At 42.5% G+C, this 21126-nt stretch overlaps 1 protein-coding gene across 2 annotated transcripts in view; it reads right to left on the bottom strand.

Moving 5' to 3' along the window:
- The window catches only part of DIS3L2 (DIS3 like 3'-5' exoribonuclease 2), a 344024-nt gene that overhangs the window by 121850 nt on the left and 201048 nt on the right, over positions 1-21126 (bottom strand). For both annotated transcript variants that reach the window (XM_080669267.1, XM_080669268.1), the window contains one exon: positions 18772-18851. In XM_080669267.1, the coding sequence (XP_080525393.1) occupies positions 18772-18851 (80 nt within the window). The remainder of the gene's footprint in view (positions 1-18771; positions 18852-21126) is intronic.

The following is a 21126-nucleotide window of genomic DNA, read 5'->3' as shown; positions in this document are numbered from 1 at the left end:
GACCACAATCTCTTGGGAATGGTGCTAACAGGCAAAAAAATTAAATCAACCCTTCAGTGAATTAATACATTTGGTGAACAAAGGTAGATGATGAGAAGAAGCAAAACCTAAAAGACACACTAAAAGATACAATAAAAGTGGGATTTCCCATCCTGCAGGCCCATTTCCATCCAGCCAACACAATGGGAACATGATGATCTTGCTTGGATCACCCTCTTGACCCTGTGGCCAATCTTCTCAGCAACATGAGCCTTAGAGAGATAGAAAACAGGACTCTGGAAGCTCAGAACGGGTAATCCAATGTAGAGACCTGAGAGAATGGGACTTTCTGCTGTCCAGATGTCCCCAGCTGTGATGGGCCTCACTTTTTGGCAGCACAGCCAGCCGGGATGAGGGCCCTAGCCTTAGTTTGGTCCCACTGAATTTTAGAGACAGACTCCATAGCTGAGAAATAACTGGGCATGGATCACCTTGTGGCCACACAACAAACTCCATCTTTTAGTTGGGATAAGCAAATTCCCTGACTTTGGTGGAAACACTGATTGAGTTGCTAGGTAAGAGGGACAACTCAAACTCTGACGTCTTCCAATTGTGTGGTATTTGGTTATGCAATCAAACACAAAAGTTGACCACTGATACAGCAAGCCATGGCAGTGCTCCCTAGCTATGACGTGGTGATGGTTTGAGGATATTTCATAAACTTAAAAGAAGTCAAAAGAGAAAAATTTCTGGGACAAATAAATCTGAATGCAATGTAAGGTACCCATGTATGAGAGGGGGGCTATACAAGATGACTTCTCAGGTTCTTCTGAAAGCCAGGATTTGAAGAGTCTGCAGATTGCTTTTCAAAATTTTTCTATGCCATCCACAGAGGGTTGATGAGGACCTTTCGCTGCAAACTCCGTAACTGGTGAGCTCACCTTCTGGAACTAAACAGCTTAGAAAATCTTTTCCCTTCATTATTACAAAGGGCTCTATCAAGCTTCAAGTACTCAACTAAACTACCCACACATAAATTTTTGTCATGTTCAATCTAATTCTCAGGAATCTAAGTTTAAATTTATATGAACAGCATGAAGAGGAACACCCAGGTAGTAAGTTCCACATTTCCCTTTCCAAGTGATTTGAGCAATGGCCTCCTTCATTAACAGGAAAGAGGATGAGGAGCTGCACATGTGCAGCTGGCACACCTTGTGTCTGGGAGTTTCCAGGCATTTCACAGTGAGCGGGGAAAGCCCAGGTCACCCAGTCAGGCCTGGGACAGAGAGATGAGTACAGCTCATGAGGTGGAAGGCGAGCATTTGGTCCTTTCTCATTTCTAAAAAAGAGTGAAGTCAGAGGGGCCAAGAAGGACCCTTAAAGGTAGTTACAAAATTAGCAAATCCAAATAATAAGGGCTGGAGAGGGGGTAGGTGTGAATGGGGTGGATTGGCTATGTTTTCAGGGTTCCCGGGGCCGGATGATGGGAACAAGGGGTTTCATTATACCATTCTGTCTACTTTTGTGTTCAAACTTCTCTATCCAAAAATTAAAAATAAGAATGTTTGCAGAGGTTGAAGCCAACGAAAAGAAAAAAGCTTAAAAAGGAAAAATCCAGTTAAGTAAAACTAAGTACAAGTATTAAAAGACAAGCCAATAGAGGCAGGGGAGGGTTACCGCTTAAGAAGAGCAGAATTAAAATGTCCCCAGTGATGATCTCTGGAAGTTGAGATTATGGGGACCATTCCTTTCTGCATGATATACATTTGTAACGTTGCCAACTTTCAAAGGCTGGAAAAACAATAATGATAAAAAGTATAAAACAAAAAATGCAAACCTGGCTTGAAAACGTCAGAGTGGTAGTATTATGAATTTTTTTCCTGCTTATATGTAAACTAGAGGCTGGTGCACGAAATTCGTGCACAGGTAGGGTCCCTAGGCCTGGCAGGCAATCAGGGCCCATTAGGGCATCCCTTCTCCCGGCTGCCAGCTGCTGGCCGGAGTCTTCCTTCATTCCGCACCTCTCCCTGGTGGTCAGCACATGTCATAGCGAGCAGTCGAACTCCCGAGGGGACAATTTGCATATTAGTTTTTTATTACATAGGATTTTCTATCATAAATGGGTTTTTGTTTTACATTTTTGTGGGTTTTTTTTTAAATAAAAACACACCAACAAAAGGCTGTTTGCCCCCCTCCCCCACTCCTTCTTCCTGGTGATTCCCCACCACATAGGAAAAAGCCCCACTGGCCAGCAGGGGCAGGAGGCAATGAAAGAGTGGCAGCTCACTGACAACTTTCCTGGTGGATGACAGCAACTAAACCCTTTGTGAGCAAGTTCTGTTAGAGCCAACTCAGTAAACGAAGTAGCAGGAACTGGGCATACCGCTTTTATTTTCATGCCAGAAATGTGACTCCAGTTTGTGGCAGCCTGTGTCTTTTGTCATCATTACATAGGTTCAGTGTTTGTGGATAGCATGAGGACCCTGTTCTTTCTCTTGTCTGTAGGGTGCAAGTAATCCTATCTAATAAAAGAGTAATATGCAAATTAACTGTCACTCCGTGGCAAAATGGCGGCGCACATAGCGGCCAGGGCAGATGCTGGAGGCATCGCCCAGGCAATGCGAGCCCAGCGTCCACTCCTTGGCCGCAGAGGGAGGAAAGGGGCCTCTGGCCAGAGGTCGGGGTGAGGGATGCTGAGTTCATGGTAACGCGAGCCCAGCATCCCTGCCCCAGCCTCACGGAGGGAGGGGAGGACCCAGAAAAATGGATCTTTCCAGTTCCTGATGCTGACAGAGCCAGAAAAATGGATCTTCCCAGTTCCTGATGCTGATGGAGCCCTATGGGTGCGGGAGTCCACCCCCGGCAGCCCCCAGTTGCAGACTGGAAGCCCCCTTCCCACAGTGCTGGCGCGACCAGCAGGCATGCTGCAGACATCAAATTGCTGCTGCCGAGGCCGCCCCCCCCCCCCCCATGCATGCAGGTAGTACGGTCCAAGGGGGCGACTCCTGAGGCGCGGCTCCCACAGCAGCTGATGTGCACCACTCCGGCGGGAAAGCGGGACCTGGGAGCCCAAGCCCCCGAGTACCTGAGCTGCTGAGCGTCAGGGGCTGGGGCCCTGAGGAGGACCCAGGACAAGCATCTTCCCAGAGGCTGTGCGGAGGGAGGGGAGGAGGATCTAGCTAGAGGCCGGGGCAAGGGATGCTAGGCTCGCGATGAGAGCCCAGGTCTGCGCCCTGGCTGCCCGGAGGGCAGGGAGGGGCCTCTGGCTAGAGGCCAGGGTGAGGAATGCTGGCATCGTTGCAGGCCGGGCTGAGGGACACCAACCTCCCCCACCCACACGAATTTTGTGCACCAGGCCTCTCGTGCTTGTATAATCCCAGTAAACTGGTTTCCCAGATTGGGCTTGAAAACTGAATTTCAGTGTATTTTCATTCACCTGTAGATTTTTCTATTTTTAAAAAGCCCCCTTCTATTAACAAAACATAATTACAAGTCTAAAATGGCCAAATTGAAAAGAGATAAAAATTTCAAGAAGTTTTACAGAAATATAAACATGTGTATATTTAGATGTTGATTCACTAAATGTTAACTATCATCAACAACTGCTTAGTCCAATCCCAGCCTTCCTTTCAGCTGAAATTAAATCAACTTTCATATTCACCTTGAGTTCTGAGAGGCAAAAGCTTTTAAAAGGTTTATATCCTAGTGATAAAACCTCTTAGGAGCTTTTATCTCATTCTGGAGAAGGCTTTGTGTGTTCCTGTTACTTTCTCACCATACCCAATTAGTTCTTTTTAGATCTAGGTACTCAGTTTCATTAATTAATCTCCTTGTATGAAGAAGAAACTCTTTTCTGATTCCCCAAGGCTTTCCAAAAGTTAATAAAAAATGATATCCACAATTTATGCATGCTTGCAATATGAATCCACTATATAGGCTATCCCATAGCAATAGTATATTGGCTGTTTGATTTTTAGAAAATTTTGTATTAATTCATTTAATCCTTCCAATGCTATGAGTTCTCTTTCCACAGATGAGAAACGGAAGCCCAGGGAGATCAGATAACTTGCCTCGAAGTCTGGCTCCTGAGACTAAGCTCTTTACTATTACTTTATGGGATTTGCCCCTTAGTATCAGGAACTTGACTAACTTATAATTGCTTCTTTCTCAACTCCTGTAGGCTACAAGCACTGTCAATGTAACATTTAAAAGGGTTATACATTTACATTGCAGAATATCCATTTTATGATAACTAAGTAGACCACAGTATGATTTTAAACATAACCAAAAGGAACTCCATTATGAGGACAATATACATTGACTGAAATAAAAAGTTACTTTCTATTTTTGAATTGTCTATATATCGATTACAGTTATAACTCAGTTTTCCAGGTTTTTTGTCATAAATCTAGTTTTCAGATAATGTATAATGAAATGCCAAATTTTCTAGGTAACTGATTGCCAATACCTTAATCATCAACATTAATGGTTTTAATGCTTCCAGATGAAAATCCTTTATAAATGTACTAGAGGCCCGATGCACAAAGTTCATGCAAGAGTAGGCCTTCGCAGCCGCAGCTGCCTTGATCCCTCCCTCGCAGCCACGGCCACTGCCTGGATTCCTCCCTTGCAGCCGCAGGCAGCTGCCTAGATCCCTTCATCCTGGAAGGACGTCCAGAAGGACATCCAGTCTAATTAGCATATTATGCTTTTATTATTATAGATTATGTACTTCCTTTTCTTAATAGCAGAATATAATTCAATATTAATAACTCAGGGTCACTAATATAAACATTTCTTTTGTATTTTGCAATAGATGTTGACGTGGTATAGCAGGGCAAAGTTGTCTTTTTTTCAAGACATACTCTCAAATTTGCTTATCGCAGTCACTAAAGTGGAGTAAAGACTTCAGATGCAAAACCCCCTGGCTATATATAACAACAGTTATCAGATTCAACCTGGCACATAAAAGATACCCACATATTTCTTAATTAAATGAATCATCTTCATGAAAGTTCTATGGGATAGGTACTATTTTTTTTTAATTTCAGAGAGGCAGGGAGAGGGAGAGAGAGAGAGAAACATCAGTGATGAGAAAGAATCATTGATTGGCTGCCTCCTGCATGGCCCCCTACTGGGGACCGAGTCTGCAATCTGGGCATGTGCCCTGACCGGGAATCGAACCTTGACCCCCTAGTTCAGCGGTTGCCAACCAGTGGTCCATGAGGTCTGAAAGGTTGGCGACCGCAGCCCTAGTTCATAGGTTGACGACGCTCAACCACTGAGCATTGCCGGCAAGGCAGGGTAGATTCTAATATTATTAATATTTTACAGACGAAGACATTTGGCTCAGAGAGCTTAGATATTTTACCCGATGTCACATGTAGTAAACAGTAGAGCCAGGATTAGAATACTGTTGGACTCTAGTATCAGCATTCTTAACTATCATGCCACAGGGCCACATGGGGCAGCCTTTTCCTAAGGGGCTTTAATCATTCCACAGTTAGCAACTTTACTGAGATTTCATTCACTCATTTAAAGTGTACAATTCAATGGTTTTTAGTATATATAGAGTTGTGTAACCATCACCACAATCAATTTTAGAACATTTCAACATACCTAAAAGAAACCTATATCTGTTTTCAGGCACTATTTCCTATTTCTCCCCAATCTTCCCAGGCCTAGGCAACCATTAATTTACCTTCTGTCTCTATAGATGTGCCTATTCTGGACATCTCATAGAAATGGAATCATTCACTATGTGTCTTCTCTCACTCAGTACGTTTTCCAGGGTCATCCATGTTGTAGCATGTATCAGTACTTCACTTCTTCAATGGTTGAATACTATTCTACTGTGAAGCTATACCACATTTATTAAACTACTAGAGGCTCGGTGCATGAAATTTGTGCACGGGGGTGGGGGGGTGTCCCCTCAGCCCAGCCTGCACCCTCTCCAATCCGGGACCCCTTGTGGGATGTCCGACTGCTGATTTAGGCCTGATCCCGGGGATCAGACCTAAACCAGCAGTCAGACATCCCTCTTACAATTCTGGACTGCTGGCTCCTAATCGCTCACCTGCCTGCCTGCCTGCCTGGTTGCCCCTAACTGCCCCCCCCCCCCCCCAGATGGCCTGATCACCCCTCACTGCCCCCCCACCAGCCTTATCGTTCCCAACTGCCCCCCCCCCCCTGCCAGCCTGGTCTCCCCAACTGCAGCCCCTCCCGCCGGCGTGGTTGCCCCTAATTGCCCTACCCCGCCAGCCTGGTCGCCTCTTACTGACCCCCCTGCCAGCCTGGTCACCCCCAACTGCTCCCCCTGCCGGCCTGGTCGCCCGCCCCACGCAGCCTGCTTGTTCAGTCATTTGGTCGTCCCTCACTAACCCCCCTGCCGGCCTGGTTGCCCCACACAGCCTGCTGTTCGGTCATTTGGTTGTCCCTCACAAACCCCCCTGCCAGCCTGGTCATCGGCAACCATCTTGTGAGGGTGTGAAGGTCAATTTGCATAATACCTCTTTATTATAAAGGACTAGAGGCCCGGTGCATGAAAATAAAAAGTTAGAACTAGTGCCCATCCCATAGAACTTTTGTGAAGATGATTCATTTAATTAAGAAATATGTGGGTATCTTTTATGTGCCAGGTTGAATCTGATAACTGTTGTTATATATAGCCAGGGGGTTTTGCATCTGAAGTCTTTACTTCACTTTAGTGACAGTGATAAGTAAATTTGAGAGTATGTCTTGAAGATAAGACAACTTTGCCCCCCTCACTGGAGCGGGGGTGGTCCCTCGGCCTGGCCTGCCCCCTCTCACAGTCCAGCTTGCCTGTGCCTCGGGAGTCAGCTGGGCAGCCGCCATCCAGGCTTGCCTGCGCCTCGGGCGTCGGCTGGGCAGCCGCCATCCAAGGCTTGCCTGCGCCTTGGGCTGGCCCTGGGCAGCTGGGGGGCTGAGGGCGGGTCCAGCCGCACCGTGCGCCTGCCACTTCCCGCCCCCCGCCCCCTGCCCTGTGGGGCTGAAAGGACTGGGGGACTCCAGCGGGGCTGAGGGGACTGGGCACCGCCATCTTTGTCATGATGTGACGGTCAATTTGCATATTCCCTCTTTATTAGATAGGATTATTCATCAGCTGATAGACATTTGGGTTGATTCCACTTTTTCTATGTTCCTTCACTTTCTAAAATAAACTTTTTATTGAGACATAAAATTTAAAAAGAATACAAACCTTAAGCATACAGCTCCGTGAAATTTTACAGCATGAATACACTTAGGTAAACACACCCCAGGTTCAAGAAACAGACCATAACCAGAATTCCAGAAGTTTCTCTTGTGTCTTCAAGTTGTTATACCTACCAAAGATAACCACTTTTCTAACCTCTGCCACCTATAACCATAAATCAGTGTTGCCTATCTTCGCACTGTACATAAATGGATTCACACACTGTGTTGTGTGTTTGTGTGTGTATGTGTCTGGCTTCTCTTATTCATGATATTTTTGCTACTCATCTATGTTGTGTTTTGAATTTTCTCTGTACATTATTATATAGAATTCCACTGTAAAACTATCTGACAATGTAACATTTTATTGATGATACTTGGTTTGTTTTTAGTTTTTTGCTATTGTGAATAATGTTGCTATGAGCATTCTTGTACATATGTACTCATTTCTGTTGGGTATATATCTAAAAATATAACCACTAGGTTATGGAATAGGAATCTTTTCAGCTTCATTATGTATCATACAATAATTTTCCAAAATGGTTCTACCAACTTATACTCCTACTTAGGGTATGAGAGTTCTAATTGTTCCACATCTCCACTAATATTTGGTATTGTCAGCTTTCAAAAAAAAAATTAGCTATTTTGGTAGATTCTAAATGCCAAGGATACTACATAGTAGTATCTCATTGTGGTTTTAATTTCCATTTTGCTGTGGACTAATAATATTAAGCATTCTTCATATAGTTTTGACCACTGGCTATCTTCTTTTATGAAGTTCCTGTCCAACTCTTTACATATTCTGGATAGGAGTCCTTTAATGGATATAGTTGACAAATACCTTCTCCTACTCTGTGACTTGCCTTTTAATTCTAAGTTATCATTCTTCTCCAGCTTAAGAAATATTTGCCTATCCCAAGGTCATGAGGTTAACTCTTCTATGTTATCTTCTGGAAGTGTTAACACTTCAAGAAGTGTTACTATTTTACTTTTTCACATTTAGATCTGTGAGCCATATGAAATTGATTTTTATGTATAGTGTAAAATAGGAGTCAAAGTTCATTTCTTTCCATATGGATAACCAGTACCATTTACTGATAAAAACATTTTTCCCTCACTACACTGCAGTGACATCTTGCTGAAAACCAGGTGATCATATATGTGCGGGTCTGTTTCTGGATTCTCTATTCTGTACCTACTGTTAGTAACTTTTCAGCATAACCTGACTAAAATTCCACATCAATTTAATCTTTCACGTTTATATTAATACTAATTTTCACTGAGCACTTACTTTTTGTCTGGAACAGTTCCAAATGCCAAGGGTTATCTCACTTAGTCTTCGCCACAATTTTAAATTAGGTGTTATTATCTCCATTTTATAGATTGGAAAATGTGAGGTATGGAGAGGTTAATTTTTTCTTCTGAAATATAGACTGTACCTCTTCTTATTTTGTTGTCATTCTATCTATTTTTATGGAAAAGCATCAGTAGCATATGCAACTTTTGGCAGTCACTGCTAATATCTTTAAAGCTAGATTGTGTTTTTGCAACAACAGGCATAAATGGAGCTTTGTTCCTTTAGCTTTTCATATACTCAGTATTTTGGAACTGGAAGACATTTGAGAAACTGTCTAGTCCAAACACCCATATAGCCGAGGAAAGACAATTTCAGAGAAACCACAGACATGTCCAAACTTACATGATGCAGTAAAGGCAAAGATGAGACAAGAACCCAGCTCTCCTGCTCCTACCCCAGTGCTCTTTCTGGTATACCACAACTGCCTCTCCTCATGCAATGAGCATGTTGGATCACTGAGACTTCTTAACTGGCTTCCAAGTTTACCTTGGTGCCAGATACATGAGGATGCCTGACTGGTGGGTGCCAGATTATCTTGGCTTTAATGAGGAAGGAAACTGGAACCAATCAGCAGAGCTGGAAGGAGATGAACAGGCCATAGTCCAAATTTGGTTTAACAAGGTGCACTGAGACATCCATGAAAAAAGAGAATTTCCGAAGTCCAGACCCCACAGAAATTAGGCTAGAAGATTCAAATGGAACATAGGAATAAGACTTAGAGGGGTGGAGCTGTCTCTCCACTTAATCTTTCCACTTAGATTCTGTGTCCTCAAAACAGGAACTCATTGGCAAGCATCCCAGAAGCCCACTTCCATGCCAGAGGACTCGCATGACTATTCAGTTACTTGGATTTTTCGAGTCAAGGTACGATTCAGTAAAAAATGATCATACTACAAGGACAGTTAAAATTGTTCACTTACCACTGCCCCGTATGAATGAAGAAGACATGCACTTCCTTATGAGCTGACGGCTCTACAGAATTTTCCATTTCTCTTCCCAGGTTCATTATCAAAGGTCATACTACAAAAATAAGGTTTGTCTCAGATGAAGTACTTGGGTTGCCTTGCATTTGCCTGAGGTCAGAATGCCCTCTGACACAGAGACTGCAAGAGGAAAAATCAGTGCTTCAAAACCTGGATTAGAAATGACTTCACAAAGAAGAGGAGAGTAGGAGGACCAGAATTTGAAGCACTGAATATCATGAAGGTGTCAGAAACAAAACCCAGAAATGGATTCAGGTATAAAATTGACCTGACATGGAATTTTTCTTTTCCAAAAATCTATGAAAGATTTATCAAGGGTTCTCTTCTAGAACACAAGGAACAGATTTTAAACATAGTTTCTTTTAGATAAATTAAATGTTGCACGTAGACCTTATTTTTAAGCTATATATTGCATGTTTCCAACATCTAATAGATTAAACTTTCCAAATGAAGTTTAAGTTGCCTGTTGCAGTTCAATGTCAGTATTCAGGAAAGGCATCCCTTGGAACATGGCATATTAGGGTCCAGCTTGCTGAAGTGGATGAACCAAGGAGAAGTCTCTCCACAGTGCCTGAAGGCTCTGATTGTTGAGCCTATTTCCTACCCAATGACCTAATTGACAAAAGCATAGGATTATGATTCTGTCTTTCTATTCCTTATCAACAGGAATATGTGAGATCCTGGGGTATAAGGCAGGGTTCAGCTAGAGTAGTGGTCGGCAAACTCATTAGTCAACAGAGCGGCAAACCGCGGCTCGCAAGCCGCAGTTTGCCGACCATTGAGCTAGAGCTAAGGACGTGGCAAAATACACTGTGCAAGGTTAGGAGTGGTGCAGAGTACAATATAATGCAATGCTGTCTTTAAGTCATCTCACTGCGGATGCAACAGAAGTAGCAGACCAGGTCTCCCATTAGATATAGAACCAATGACCTTCAGCTTCTGTCAATATGCAGCAATCCCACTGCCACTGCAGTATACCAATAGCAGAAACAAGGCATGGGCACAACCTTCCCTAGAGGAAATGAACCTCCCAACCTCCTGGGAAGGGCAAGTCCTCAGATGGGAAATGCAGGAAGTAGGCCCAAGGCCTCTTTCTAGCACCTCTTAGGTCTAGACTTTTGAAGGGCAGGTGTTGAGGCATGGTCCCTGGGTGATGCCTTGGCAGTGTGGGGACAGGTCTAAACCTAGGTGGGCCTGGTTTACATTTAATCTTTGTGTCTTTGCATTTTTATATTTAATTTTATGCCATGTTCCAAGGGATGCCCTTCATGTCTTCATGTTTTAAGTGTGTCTGATAAAAAATAAAAAATAAAAAAAAAAGAAGCATATAGCTAGATTTATCTGGTTTAACAGTCTTTGGTGTTTTTTTACTGCAGAGTTAAATTTAATGTGCTTATATTTTTTTGGCACCTTAATATGTGCTTTTTATTTGTCCTGCTTCTTTCTATACATTTTTTTCCTCCTGTTACGCTTTCTTTTACACTGAGGTGTTTTTATGTGTTTTCCTCATTCCATTTGCTTCTCTTTCCAAGTTAGGAAGTTATTTACTGCATTTCTATTATTATTCAAAAGACATTTAAAATGTTCATGGAACATGAACACTATACATATATATGTATAATATAAAATCTAAAAATAATGCAGAAACTGAATATAAAAAAGCTTATGTACATGTTCATATGTTTCAAATTCTGTTCCAAAATTAAATCTTAACATGCCAAATTTTTTTCAAACATTAATGGTTTTTGGTAAAATACCCTTAGCTTGACAATTAAATAGCACTCAAATACTAGAAAAACAAAAATGAGACCTAATAGCTATGTTTGACATATTATATCTACTTTTTAAGATTTCCGTTTGGCAGGGCCAAAGTGCAAACAGAATTTTTGTCATTCGAGTAAATAAATTGTTTTTTCCTATGAAATGCATGAAAAGAGTTTGGTTATTTGTCTTATGTATTTTGGAGGAAGTAGAGAGAGCTTCTATTGGTTCAGTTATCCTATATAATAAAAGGCTAATATGCAAATCGACTGAATGGCAGAATGACTGGTCACTATGATGCACACTGACCACCAGGGGCAGACACTCAACACCGGAGCTGGCCCCTGGTGATCAGTGTGCTCCCACAGGGGGAGCCCCGCTCAACCAGAAGCCAGGCTCACAGCTGGCAAGCACAGCGGTGGTGGAGGGAGCCTCTCCCGCCTCTGCGGCAGGCAGACATCCCCTGAGAGGTCCCAGACTGCGAGGGGGTACAGGCTGGGCTGAGGGACACCCCCCTCCAGTGCACGAATGTCGTGCATCAGGCGTCTAGTAAAAGATAATGGGGAAGGAGTGAGGCTCAAATATGCCAATCACAGAGCTGGAGGAACAGATGTCAGGAACATAAGTTATAACTCAGTGATCTCATAGTATTTCAGAGGCATAATGAAAAGGACTAAAAGACTTGATTGTGATGACAGAAAGATACACCAATTTAAAAAAAAACACAGATTTTTTTTAGGAGAGCATGTGGAGTAGGCTTATATATCAGCATATAAGCCCATAGACACAGATTTAAGGGTCGAAATAAAAAGGGCAAGGTAAGAAACAAAAAGGAGTGAACTCTGAAGGTATACACCAGGTTGCTTGGTTAGATTGACTAGACCAGTGGTTGGCAAACTCATTAGTCAAGAGAGCCGCATGTGGCTCGCGAGCCAGTTTGCTGACCACTGGCTTAGGAAGAGGAATCAAATGTGATTCCAGGATTCCTTTTCTAAAAAACCTTTGGCTGATAAGGTGGTAGGTGATGCCATTATAAAAGTAGGGAATGGAGAAGAAACAGAGGGGAAGCAAGGTCACAGCACCCTTGTCTTGGTGCTGGTCTTGCCTTCCCTCCCAGCAAACCCCAAAATTTGGATCATTGCAACTTCTGCTTCCAAACTCAGAAGGCTGAGCGTTTTTGAAGAAAATCCCCCAGACTTGCTAGTATCTCCACCTCAGCACACCTGGACAGTGTAGCTAATAATGCATGTTTGGTGGGTTTCTGGTCAGCTCCTTTCCCTATCCCTTTCAATAGTACCCCTCCTCCTCCATTTCTTCCCTCAGCAGGTGTGAAGACTCAGCAGCAGCAGTAGCAACCATTCCCTAAGACCTCTCATCTCATTTCATTTTCCATTTACACTCTGAATTCACTCCCACCTTCTTCTTCAAGACCTTACAAAAATAATCAACTCCTTTCATTCCTATTTTTTTTTTTCAATGTCTCCAATCTCTTAATATAGAAACAGGTCAAAATCACTTCCATCTTGCCCTAACCGGTTTGGCTCGGTGGATAGAGGGTCAGCCTGCGGACTGCAAGGTCCCAGGTTCGATTCTGGTCAAGGGCATGTACCTTGGTTGTGGGCACATCCCCAGTAGGAGGTATGCAGGAGACAGCTGATCGATGTTTCTAACTCTCTATCCCTCTCCCTTCCTCTCTGTAAAAAATCAATAACATATATATATATATATATATATATATATATATATATATATATATTTAAATCACTTCAATCTTAAAAACAAAGGAAAAGCCTCTCCAGCTCTTACTTCCCCTCTGCCTCCAAAGGGGATCAGTCATGACAAGAAACTCTCAGCAGATGACAAATATAAACATGTGGGGAAGTGACAGAGTTTAGGAATTCTTACAGGCTTTGCTTCTAGTCTCTCATTCCTGTTCCCTTACCAAAGGGCTCCCTGAGGCAGAGTTCCCCAGTCCATGCTCCTCAGGGAAAAGAAAGCCTTGCAACCATAAAGGCAACAGGAAAAAAAACAGATGGGAAGACTGGCGCCCCTAGAGCACAGTAGGTACTTTGCATTCCTGAGGTCCCTTGGGCTAGATCAGTGGTTCTCAACCTTTCTAATGCCGCGACCCTTTAGTACAGCTCCTCATGTTGTGGTGACCCCCAACCATAGAATTATTTTCATTGCTACTTCATAACTGTAATTTTGCTACTGTTATGAATCGTAATGTAAATATCTGTGTTTTTCGATGGTCTTAGGCTCTACAGCAGCGGTTTTCAACCTGTGGGTTGCGACCCACAGGTTGAGAACTGCTAGCAGGGTCGCCTAAGACCATCGAAAAACACAGATATTTACATTACGATTCATAACAGTAGCAAAATTACAGTTATGAAGTAGCAACGAAAATAATTCTATGGTTGGGGGTCACCACAACATGAGGAGCTGTACTAAAGGGTCGCGGCATTAGAAAGGTTGAGAACCACTGGGCTAGATGATGTCTCTTACCTGGACAGTAGGACAGATCCTTCTTTCTTCTGAGTAAGATGGCTGGACTCTGAGGGTAAGGGAAATATGAGCAGGTGGCTGAACAGAGGGGTGTGCTCATTAATTCAGAGATTAAAGCAGCAAGGAGGAGAGAGAGAGAGGAGGGATGTGACTACGGGTATCTAGCCCAGGCATTCCATCAAGACTTCTGCTAAACTGTGGTTAAGGTGTATATTCCAATTTCCAGAAAGCCTCAAGGATGAGTGGATTTGTTTGTTTATTCTTATTCATTCATCCATACACTCCTTTTCCTTCCCCCACCCAGTGGTTTTCAATATATTCACAAAGTTGCGCAACCATCAACACCCTACTTCCAGAACATTTCATCACCCCCCAAAAACCTAAACCCATTAGCAGTCATTCCTCATTTCCTCCTCTCCTTAGCTCCAATCCTTCATTTCGAAAGCCTGGCTAGGATAATCCTGACATGCTTAGTGGCAGAGCATCATTAGAGAAGAAAGCATCAGAGAAACAAGATGATAGAGAAATGGTGAACATCAAAATTTCTTGTGGGGTTGCCGGAACCGGTTTGGCTCAGTGGATAGAGCGTCGGCCTGCGGACTGAAGGGTCCCGGGTTCGATTCCGGTCAAGGGCATGTACCTTGGTTGCGGGCACATCCCCAGTGGGGGGTGTGCAGGAGGCAGCTGATCGATGTATCTCTCTCATCGATGTTTCTAGCTATCTATCCTCTCCCTTTCCTCTCTGTAAAAAATCAATAAAATATATTTAAAAAAAAAATATCTTGTGGGGTCTATTGAAAGCCTAAACAGCTAAAAGCTGAATAAAGGTACTTGCTTGTTTGGCTAACAACTTCCTCGCTCAGAGATTAGAACACAGCAATAATGCTTATTTAATTGAACAGAACGGGTGGCTATTATACCAGTCTCAGATCTCATCCAGTAGCAAGAGAGTCACCATGCCCTGGCCACCAGGGAGGAGAAGTCTGGATATAGACAGCTATGTACCTCAGGTCCCATACAGGCAGAAAAAACTCTATGACACAGGAAATGGGCTCAAACTGCAAAAGCTACAGGACATGGAAGAATATGCAGGATGCTCAGCTGAGAAGCGACTCAGAGAAATGTGACAGCTGTTATCTAGTATCTGAAGGGTTGTCACATGACAGACAAAACTTGTGTAGGCTGCAAGAGGCATAAATGGGACTAATGGGTAGAAAGTTACAGGGAGATAGCATTATTTCAGGTCATTAGAGGGAAGGAGTTCCTAATAGTCATGTAATCTTCAGGCCAAGGGGGCTGCCTATAAGGTAGAGTGTTAAATGCAATCTATAATTCAGTAAATGATGCTATAGAGGATTGAAAACCAGAAGGTGGTGTGACAACTGTGGCATTCCCACACTTGACTGGTGAGGTCAACTGTGAGGTGTGTTGCAAGTGATCTGTTACATCAATAAAACTGAAGTGTGTGATTTACTGACTTTAGATTCGGGATTCTCAATATAACACCACTCTTTTTTAAAAAATATATTTTATTAATTTTTTACAGAGAGAAAGGGAGAGGGATAGAGAGTTAGAAACATCGATGAGAGAGAAACATTGATCAGCTGCCTCCTGCACACTCCCCACTGGATATGTGGCCGCAACCAAGGTACATGCCCTTGACCAGAATCGAACCTGGGACCCTTGAGTCCACAGGCCGACGCTCTAGCCACTGAGCCAAACCGGTTAGGGCTATAACACCACTCTTATTCACTTGCATTTTTAAGTATTTTCTTGAGCAAAAATGAAAGACTCTATGTTCAAGGTAGCAGCCTGGGTACTGTCATGGGAATGTTCCACTCAAGTGTGCTTATAGGCTACACGAGGTGGAGCATTACCAGCTAGATGTAGGATCCCTTCCAAAGCCGAGATTCAAGGGTAGGGGCACCCCCACTCAGCCTTCCAACCTAATCAGGACCTACTAGAGAACAGGTATCACTGTGTTTCTGCAGAATTTATCTTCAGACTGTATAGTCTCAGTCTCCTACCTAAGCTACATCTGTCTGCATGTTTTATTTTCACAGAACAGTCATTCAGATGATTTCAATGGGAACAAAGAAAAGTTTGACCTTTCTATTTTCTTAAAATAAAAATGGTTATAATAGAATTATATCCCTATATATATGAAACCTATATCTTTTTATTAACCAATGTCACCCCAATAAATTCAATAAAAAATAAATAAAATGGTTATAGATGATGTAAATATGGCCAGAAAACATTATTTGCTCTTTGAAACATTAAACATTTTTTCCTCTAAGCAAGAATTGACTGAATTGTTAACTAACGGAACCTGAACTTAGCCAAACTCACCCCCATCCAAACTGGAACTGACTTTTACTTTTCAGTTCCCTGGATAAATGACTTTGGCAGAAACTGCTGTCACAAAGGCCAACTGTAGAAGTGCCACCATAAAAACAGTTGACTGACCAACTGAGGCTTTTTCAGATTCTTCCCTGACTCCTTTTCCATGTCCTTTTTCTGCTGCTCTGCCAAATGACCAGATGTTAATTACCCCTCTGGAATGCAAGAATAACTAAGCAGATGGAAGGTATCTAGTCACCTGGTGCAGTGCGCTACTCGGCAGCCCTGTGATTTCTGGCACCTCATAATATTTTTTTATTACAAAATTTTTTTCATTATAAAACTATTATTACCACATTATAAAAATTTGGAAACTAGAGAAGAGAGAAAAATCACTTATGATCCCATCAATCCAATAAAATCACTGTTTGCATTTGGTGGACTGTCTACTTTTCTTCAGGGCTCTCCGGATGCAGTTAATGGACCATATGTATGTAGCTTATTTGTGCCCACCTCCTCTGAAAAGGATTTGCAGCAGCTTATATAAATACATATCATCAGACAGACAACTCCATGTGGACATACTCTCTCCAAAACTAGCCTGACCTCCTGTCTTCCTGGTTTCTAATTTATGGATTTCATCCCCTCATCATCCAGGTTGAAACTTTTGCCCCCTCTTGAACTACTCTCCCTGAATTCTAACATCCATTTCTATTGATTATTCTGCTGTTACCCCTTTCTCACATCTGTCCTCCCCACCCCCATCAATACTATCACCATCTCTGGTTCAGTTCCTTGTTACCTACTTATATTCCTAAACAATTACAATGTTTTATGACTAATTTCTCTGCCTCTACTTCCTCTCCTCTCCTTTATCTTGTGCTGCTAAATTGTTTCCCTCACTTTCACTGCTCTCCCTGACCCACAGATTGAAAACAATTTATTTGACTGTCTGACAAAGCATATTCTCTAGTTGAAAATTTTAAAAAATGTACAATTTGTCCCCAATCTTTCTTGCCTATCTGTTACCATCAGCCTACGTGAAAACTCTGCAGTAATCCTGTACACACAAAACTAGGGTTGAGTGAGTGGGGCAGGACACGTGCCAGCTCCCTGGTGTCCGTCCCTGCAAGGCAAATTCATTGGGGCCAGCCAAGATGGAGTAACAGATATTAGACCTATCCTCCTGCCATTAACACTATAAAAGTGGACAAAATAAATGAAGCAGCTGTTTCCAAGCACCCGATCACAAACAGAGCAGGGCTGTGAACCTGGGGAGAAGAGCAATACAGGTAGTGCGGTCCACTGTTACCTGGCTTTCTGCTCAGGGGCACTTTTCACACTGGGGAGTAGAACTCATGCTGAGGACGATCTATGCCCAAGCCTTTATATGCACAGATGGCTCAAGATATAAGAAACTAACCCAGTATTTGCTTTTTCAAGAAGGCTGTTCAAATTTTAGATTTTAAAAATACATAATTCCTAAAAAATTTCCATGGGGACTTTCCTCTCTTTATGCTTTATCTTCCTTTCAAACTTCTCTAGTTGAAAATACTGAGCTATTTTGCCCATAGTTTCAAGGAGGACTCCCATTAAAAGAAGATAAAAGCACTTTTAGGCAATGATGCGTTCTGTCTCTCTGGATTCTTTCTACTATACTTCACTGCCTAGTAGAGTAGAGATTAGACATTGAACCTATGCAGTTTTGCCCCAGTGGAATATGTGAACACCTCTGCAATGTTTTATAAGACTAAGCCATTGGGCCGTCAACACTTTGCTGCAGATTGAAACCCAGGGTGGACATCCATCATAGGCAAGCCGTCCCAGGCCATGTTACTACCAAAACCATATCCAAGAAAGACTGAAGCCAAAGCAGTCACCCAGACACTACCCTAGAGAGGGGCAAGAAGTAGCTAACACTTAAGCAGTACATCCTGGGGAGACATTAAAATGGGAATTGATAGAGTTTGCTCTTCTCACCACCACCCCCACATTCCCTTTCCCCCTACTATAGTTTTCAAAGGCTGCTGCCTCAAATCCCACCTTTTCCTGCTTAGCTCCATCCCAAAAGATTGTTGAAAGAGTCCCTAACAGCTGCCTTTTGCAATTCGCTGGACAGATGAAGACCTACTGGGAACAGTGCAGGCTTCTCCAGTTCACTTGAGGGACATTCCTCAGGGTGGGTGTTCCTAACACCTATTGCTGAGCATGCCTTTGGAGAGCACCCTTGACTCACCCCATCTGTTGTCCAATTCAGGTAAAGAGGCCTTTGCTTCTCCCAAGCAGAGCCTTCAGGGATTTCTTTTTTTAAACACATCCCACCCAAACTGGAACTTCCTGAAGGCCAAGGCCTGGAATTAGCTATTCTGCCCTTTCTGCTGCCTCTTCTGAGGCCCAAGAAGGATCCCGTAGAGAGGATATTTCTTATTCTCACCCTCACCAAAGTCACCACAGGAACACAATCCTTAGGTCACATACTTGTGTGGCCTCAGAAGCCTATGGCAAGTTCAGGAACAAGGCAAATCTCAGCCTGCACATTGCACTGCCTGGGGAATACACAGCAGCCAGGCTGACCACAAAGGGTATGCACACTGTCTGCTACCCAGAATGGTAGAGACATTTCTATCCTACCGTCAGCAAGTAGCTTGCAGGAGAGGGCGTCATCAAGGTCTCGGGCAGTTGATGGGTCAATGGTGAAGATACAGTCTTTTCTAGGAAAGATTGAAGATATAATTAGTGATGCCACAAATAACAGAAATTTTACCCTACTGTAGTATTAGCTTTAAAGAACAGTTATTTTGAAAATGTACAAATGGTAGGCACAGTGAAGAGTAACTCTTATAATGTCTCTTTGAGGAGGGGTCTTCAGTAAAATGTGAGACTGGGGAGAGACAATGGGAAGAGACAGCAAGGCTCCATACTGACTATCTCTGTGTCTTCTTCTTCCTCTCTGTGAACTGGCACCTACTTCTTCTTGACCCTGAACAGGAATAGGTGTGAGAAGGTGGAAATGAGGCAGCATCCATGAATGAGACTGCTCAAGAGGAGCTGTCTGACTACAGGGACAAATCTCTGGTAAACAACTCTCCAATCATCAGTTCTTACTTTTGCTTCCCTCTTCCTCAGTGGTTCATGGGAACCTATCCTTCAAGGATCTATGTGAGGAAATTTAGTGCTTCTATCTTCCAAAAAAGGGGTGTGTTAAAAAAACAAATCACCTAACTTGTTATGACATGGGGCAGGGGACCCAAGAATAAGTTTTGCAAAAAAACTTTAGGCCATATAGTTAGCTGTAATACAATTCTACTTGGAAATGTCCCTAATCACAGTTTGTTTCCTTGAACAATTGTATACCTCACCCAAGCTCATATCATCAAGTACACCCTCTGTCCATTTATTTCCACAAACTATCCCTATGCAATTCCACTCTTACTCTGTGAAGCCCCAGCCACTCTCTTTTTGCTTTAGATTTTCTCAAATAACATGCCCACCCAACCCAGCCATTCCTGTCAAATGGCTAAAGATATGGGCAGAGTCTGGCCTCAATTTTCCGTAACTTCTGCCTTTCCTCCCCAGGCACTGGGCTGGAGATTGGGTGTTTAGCAGGTGACTAAAGGCTGTATTTCAGTGCTATGAACATAGGCTGCAATTCACAAGTGTATGTTGAATGAATGAATGAATGCTGACAGGAAGATGAAATTAATCCTGACACAACAGCAATGGGCTCTAAATTGGTTAGAATCTTGAACTTGATTCACAAGGTAAAGAAGGAACTGTCTGCTTTTTGGTTCTTTTTGTATGCTCCATAAAAGCAAGCAATATGCTTTATATGTACTGAGTATCGATAAAGTTGTTGAACTGAAATTGAAATGTCAGACTTGGTGGTGGGAATATTTTAGAAGCTGGAAGAACATCCCTCTAGTCAAAATAAAAAAGAATACTCTTAGCTTGGTAGGGGACACAGTTCATTGGTTTACTTGGAGCGTTGACTAGGAAGCTATGTTTTCTTAAAATTAAATGTCTCTGGGTGATTTGAGACTTTTATTTCTATGAATGAATGACAATTCCTACTAAAACATTTCCAGCCTCAAATTGACCCAGCCATATGTAACAGAGTAAAACTATAAGTCTTCAATTTTTAGTCTGTCAATGTCTTCTTTGAGAGGACCCACAAATTGTTTCTGAGAAAAATCTTAGACTAACTTACAAGCTCTCAAACCAATTCTTTTCTACTTAAAAAAAAAAAAATCTGCTCTTAAACCAGAAACAAACAAGTCTAAATTAAGACAACTCTGAGGAATAGTCCTCAGGAAAGTTTGCTGGAAAAGCATACCATCCAATTCTTCATCAGGGGTCGGCAAACTACAGTTCACAGTCCAAATGGGGCCTCACCTGTTTTGAATGGCCTGAAAGCTAAGAATGGTTTTTGCATTTTTAAGCAGTTGAAAAAAAAATCAAATAGAAGAATATTATTGCATGACATGTGAAAATTACATGAAATTCAAATTTCTGTATCCATAAATGAAGCTCTATTGAAACAGAGCCACCGTTTTCCAGTACAATGGCAGAGTTGAGTAGTTATGACAAGACTATATGCTTAAACAATATCTACCTGGCTCTTAGCAGAAAGTTTGCTGTCCCCTGTTTGTGTGTGTGTGTGTGTGTGTGTGTGTGTTATATCAAAAGTTTATTAAGGGAACTTACAGATGAGATGCATCCTGGGCAGCAGCAAGATGAGGTGGATATCCTGTGTCTGCTGGCCCATTTTAGATCAATGTTTCCCAATGTGTCAAGTAAGTATTCTAATTTTTTAAAAAAGGTCCTGTGATTAAATCTGTTTGGGAAATTCTGGTTTCTTAATTTTAGCACTTTTTTATTGAATTTATTGGGGTGAGATTGGTTAATAAAGTTACACAGGTTTCAGTGGTACAATTCTACAGTACATCATCTGTATATTGTATAGTGTGTTCACCAACCCAAGTCAAG

This window comes from Plecotus auritus (assembly GCF_963455305.1).
Source record: "Plecotus auritus genome assembly, chromosome: 5".
NCBI classification, from domain to species: Eukaryota; Metazoa; Chordata; class Mammalia; order Chiroptera; family Vespertilionidae; genus Plecotus; species Plecotus auritus.
This window is presented reverse-complemented; position numbering and strand designations above follow the sequence as displayed.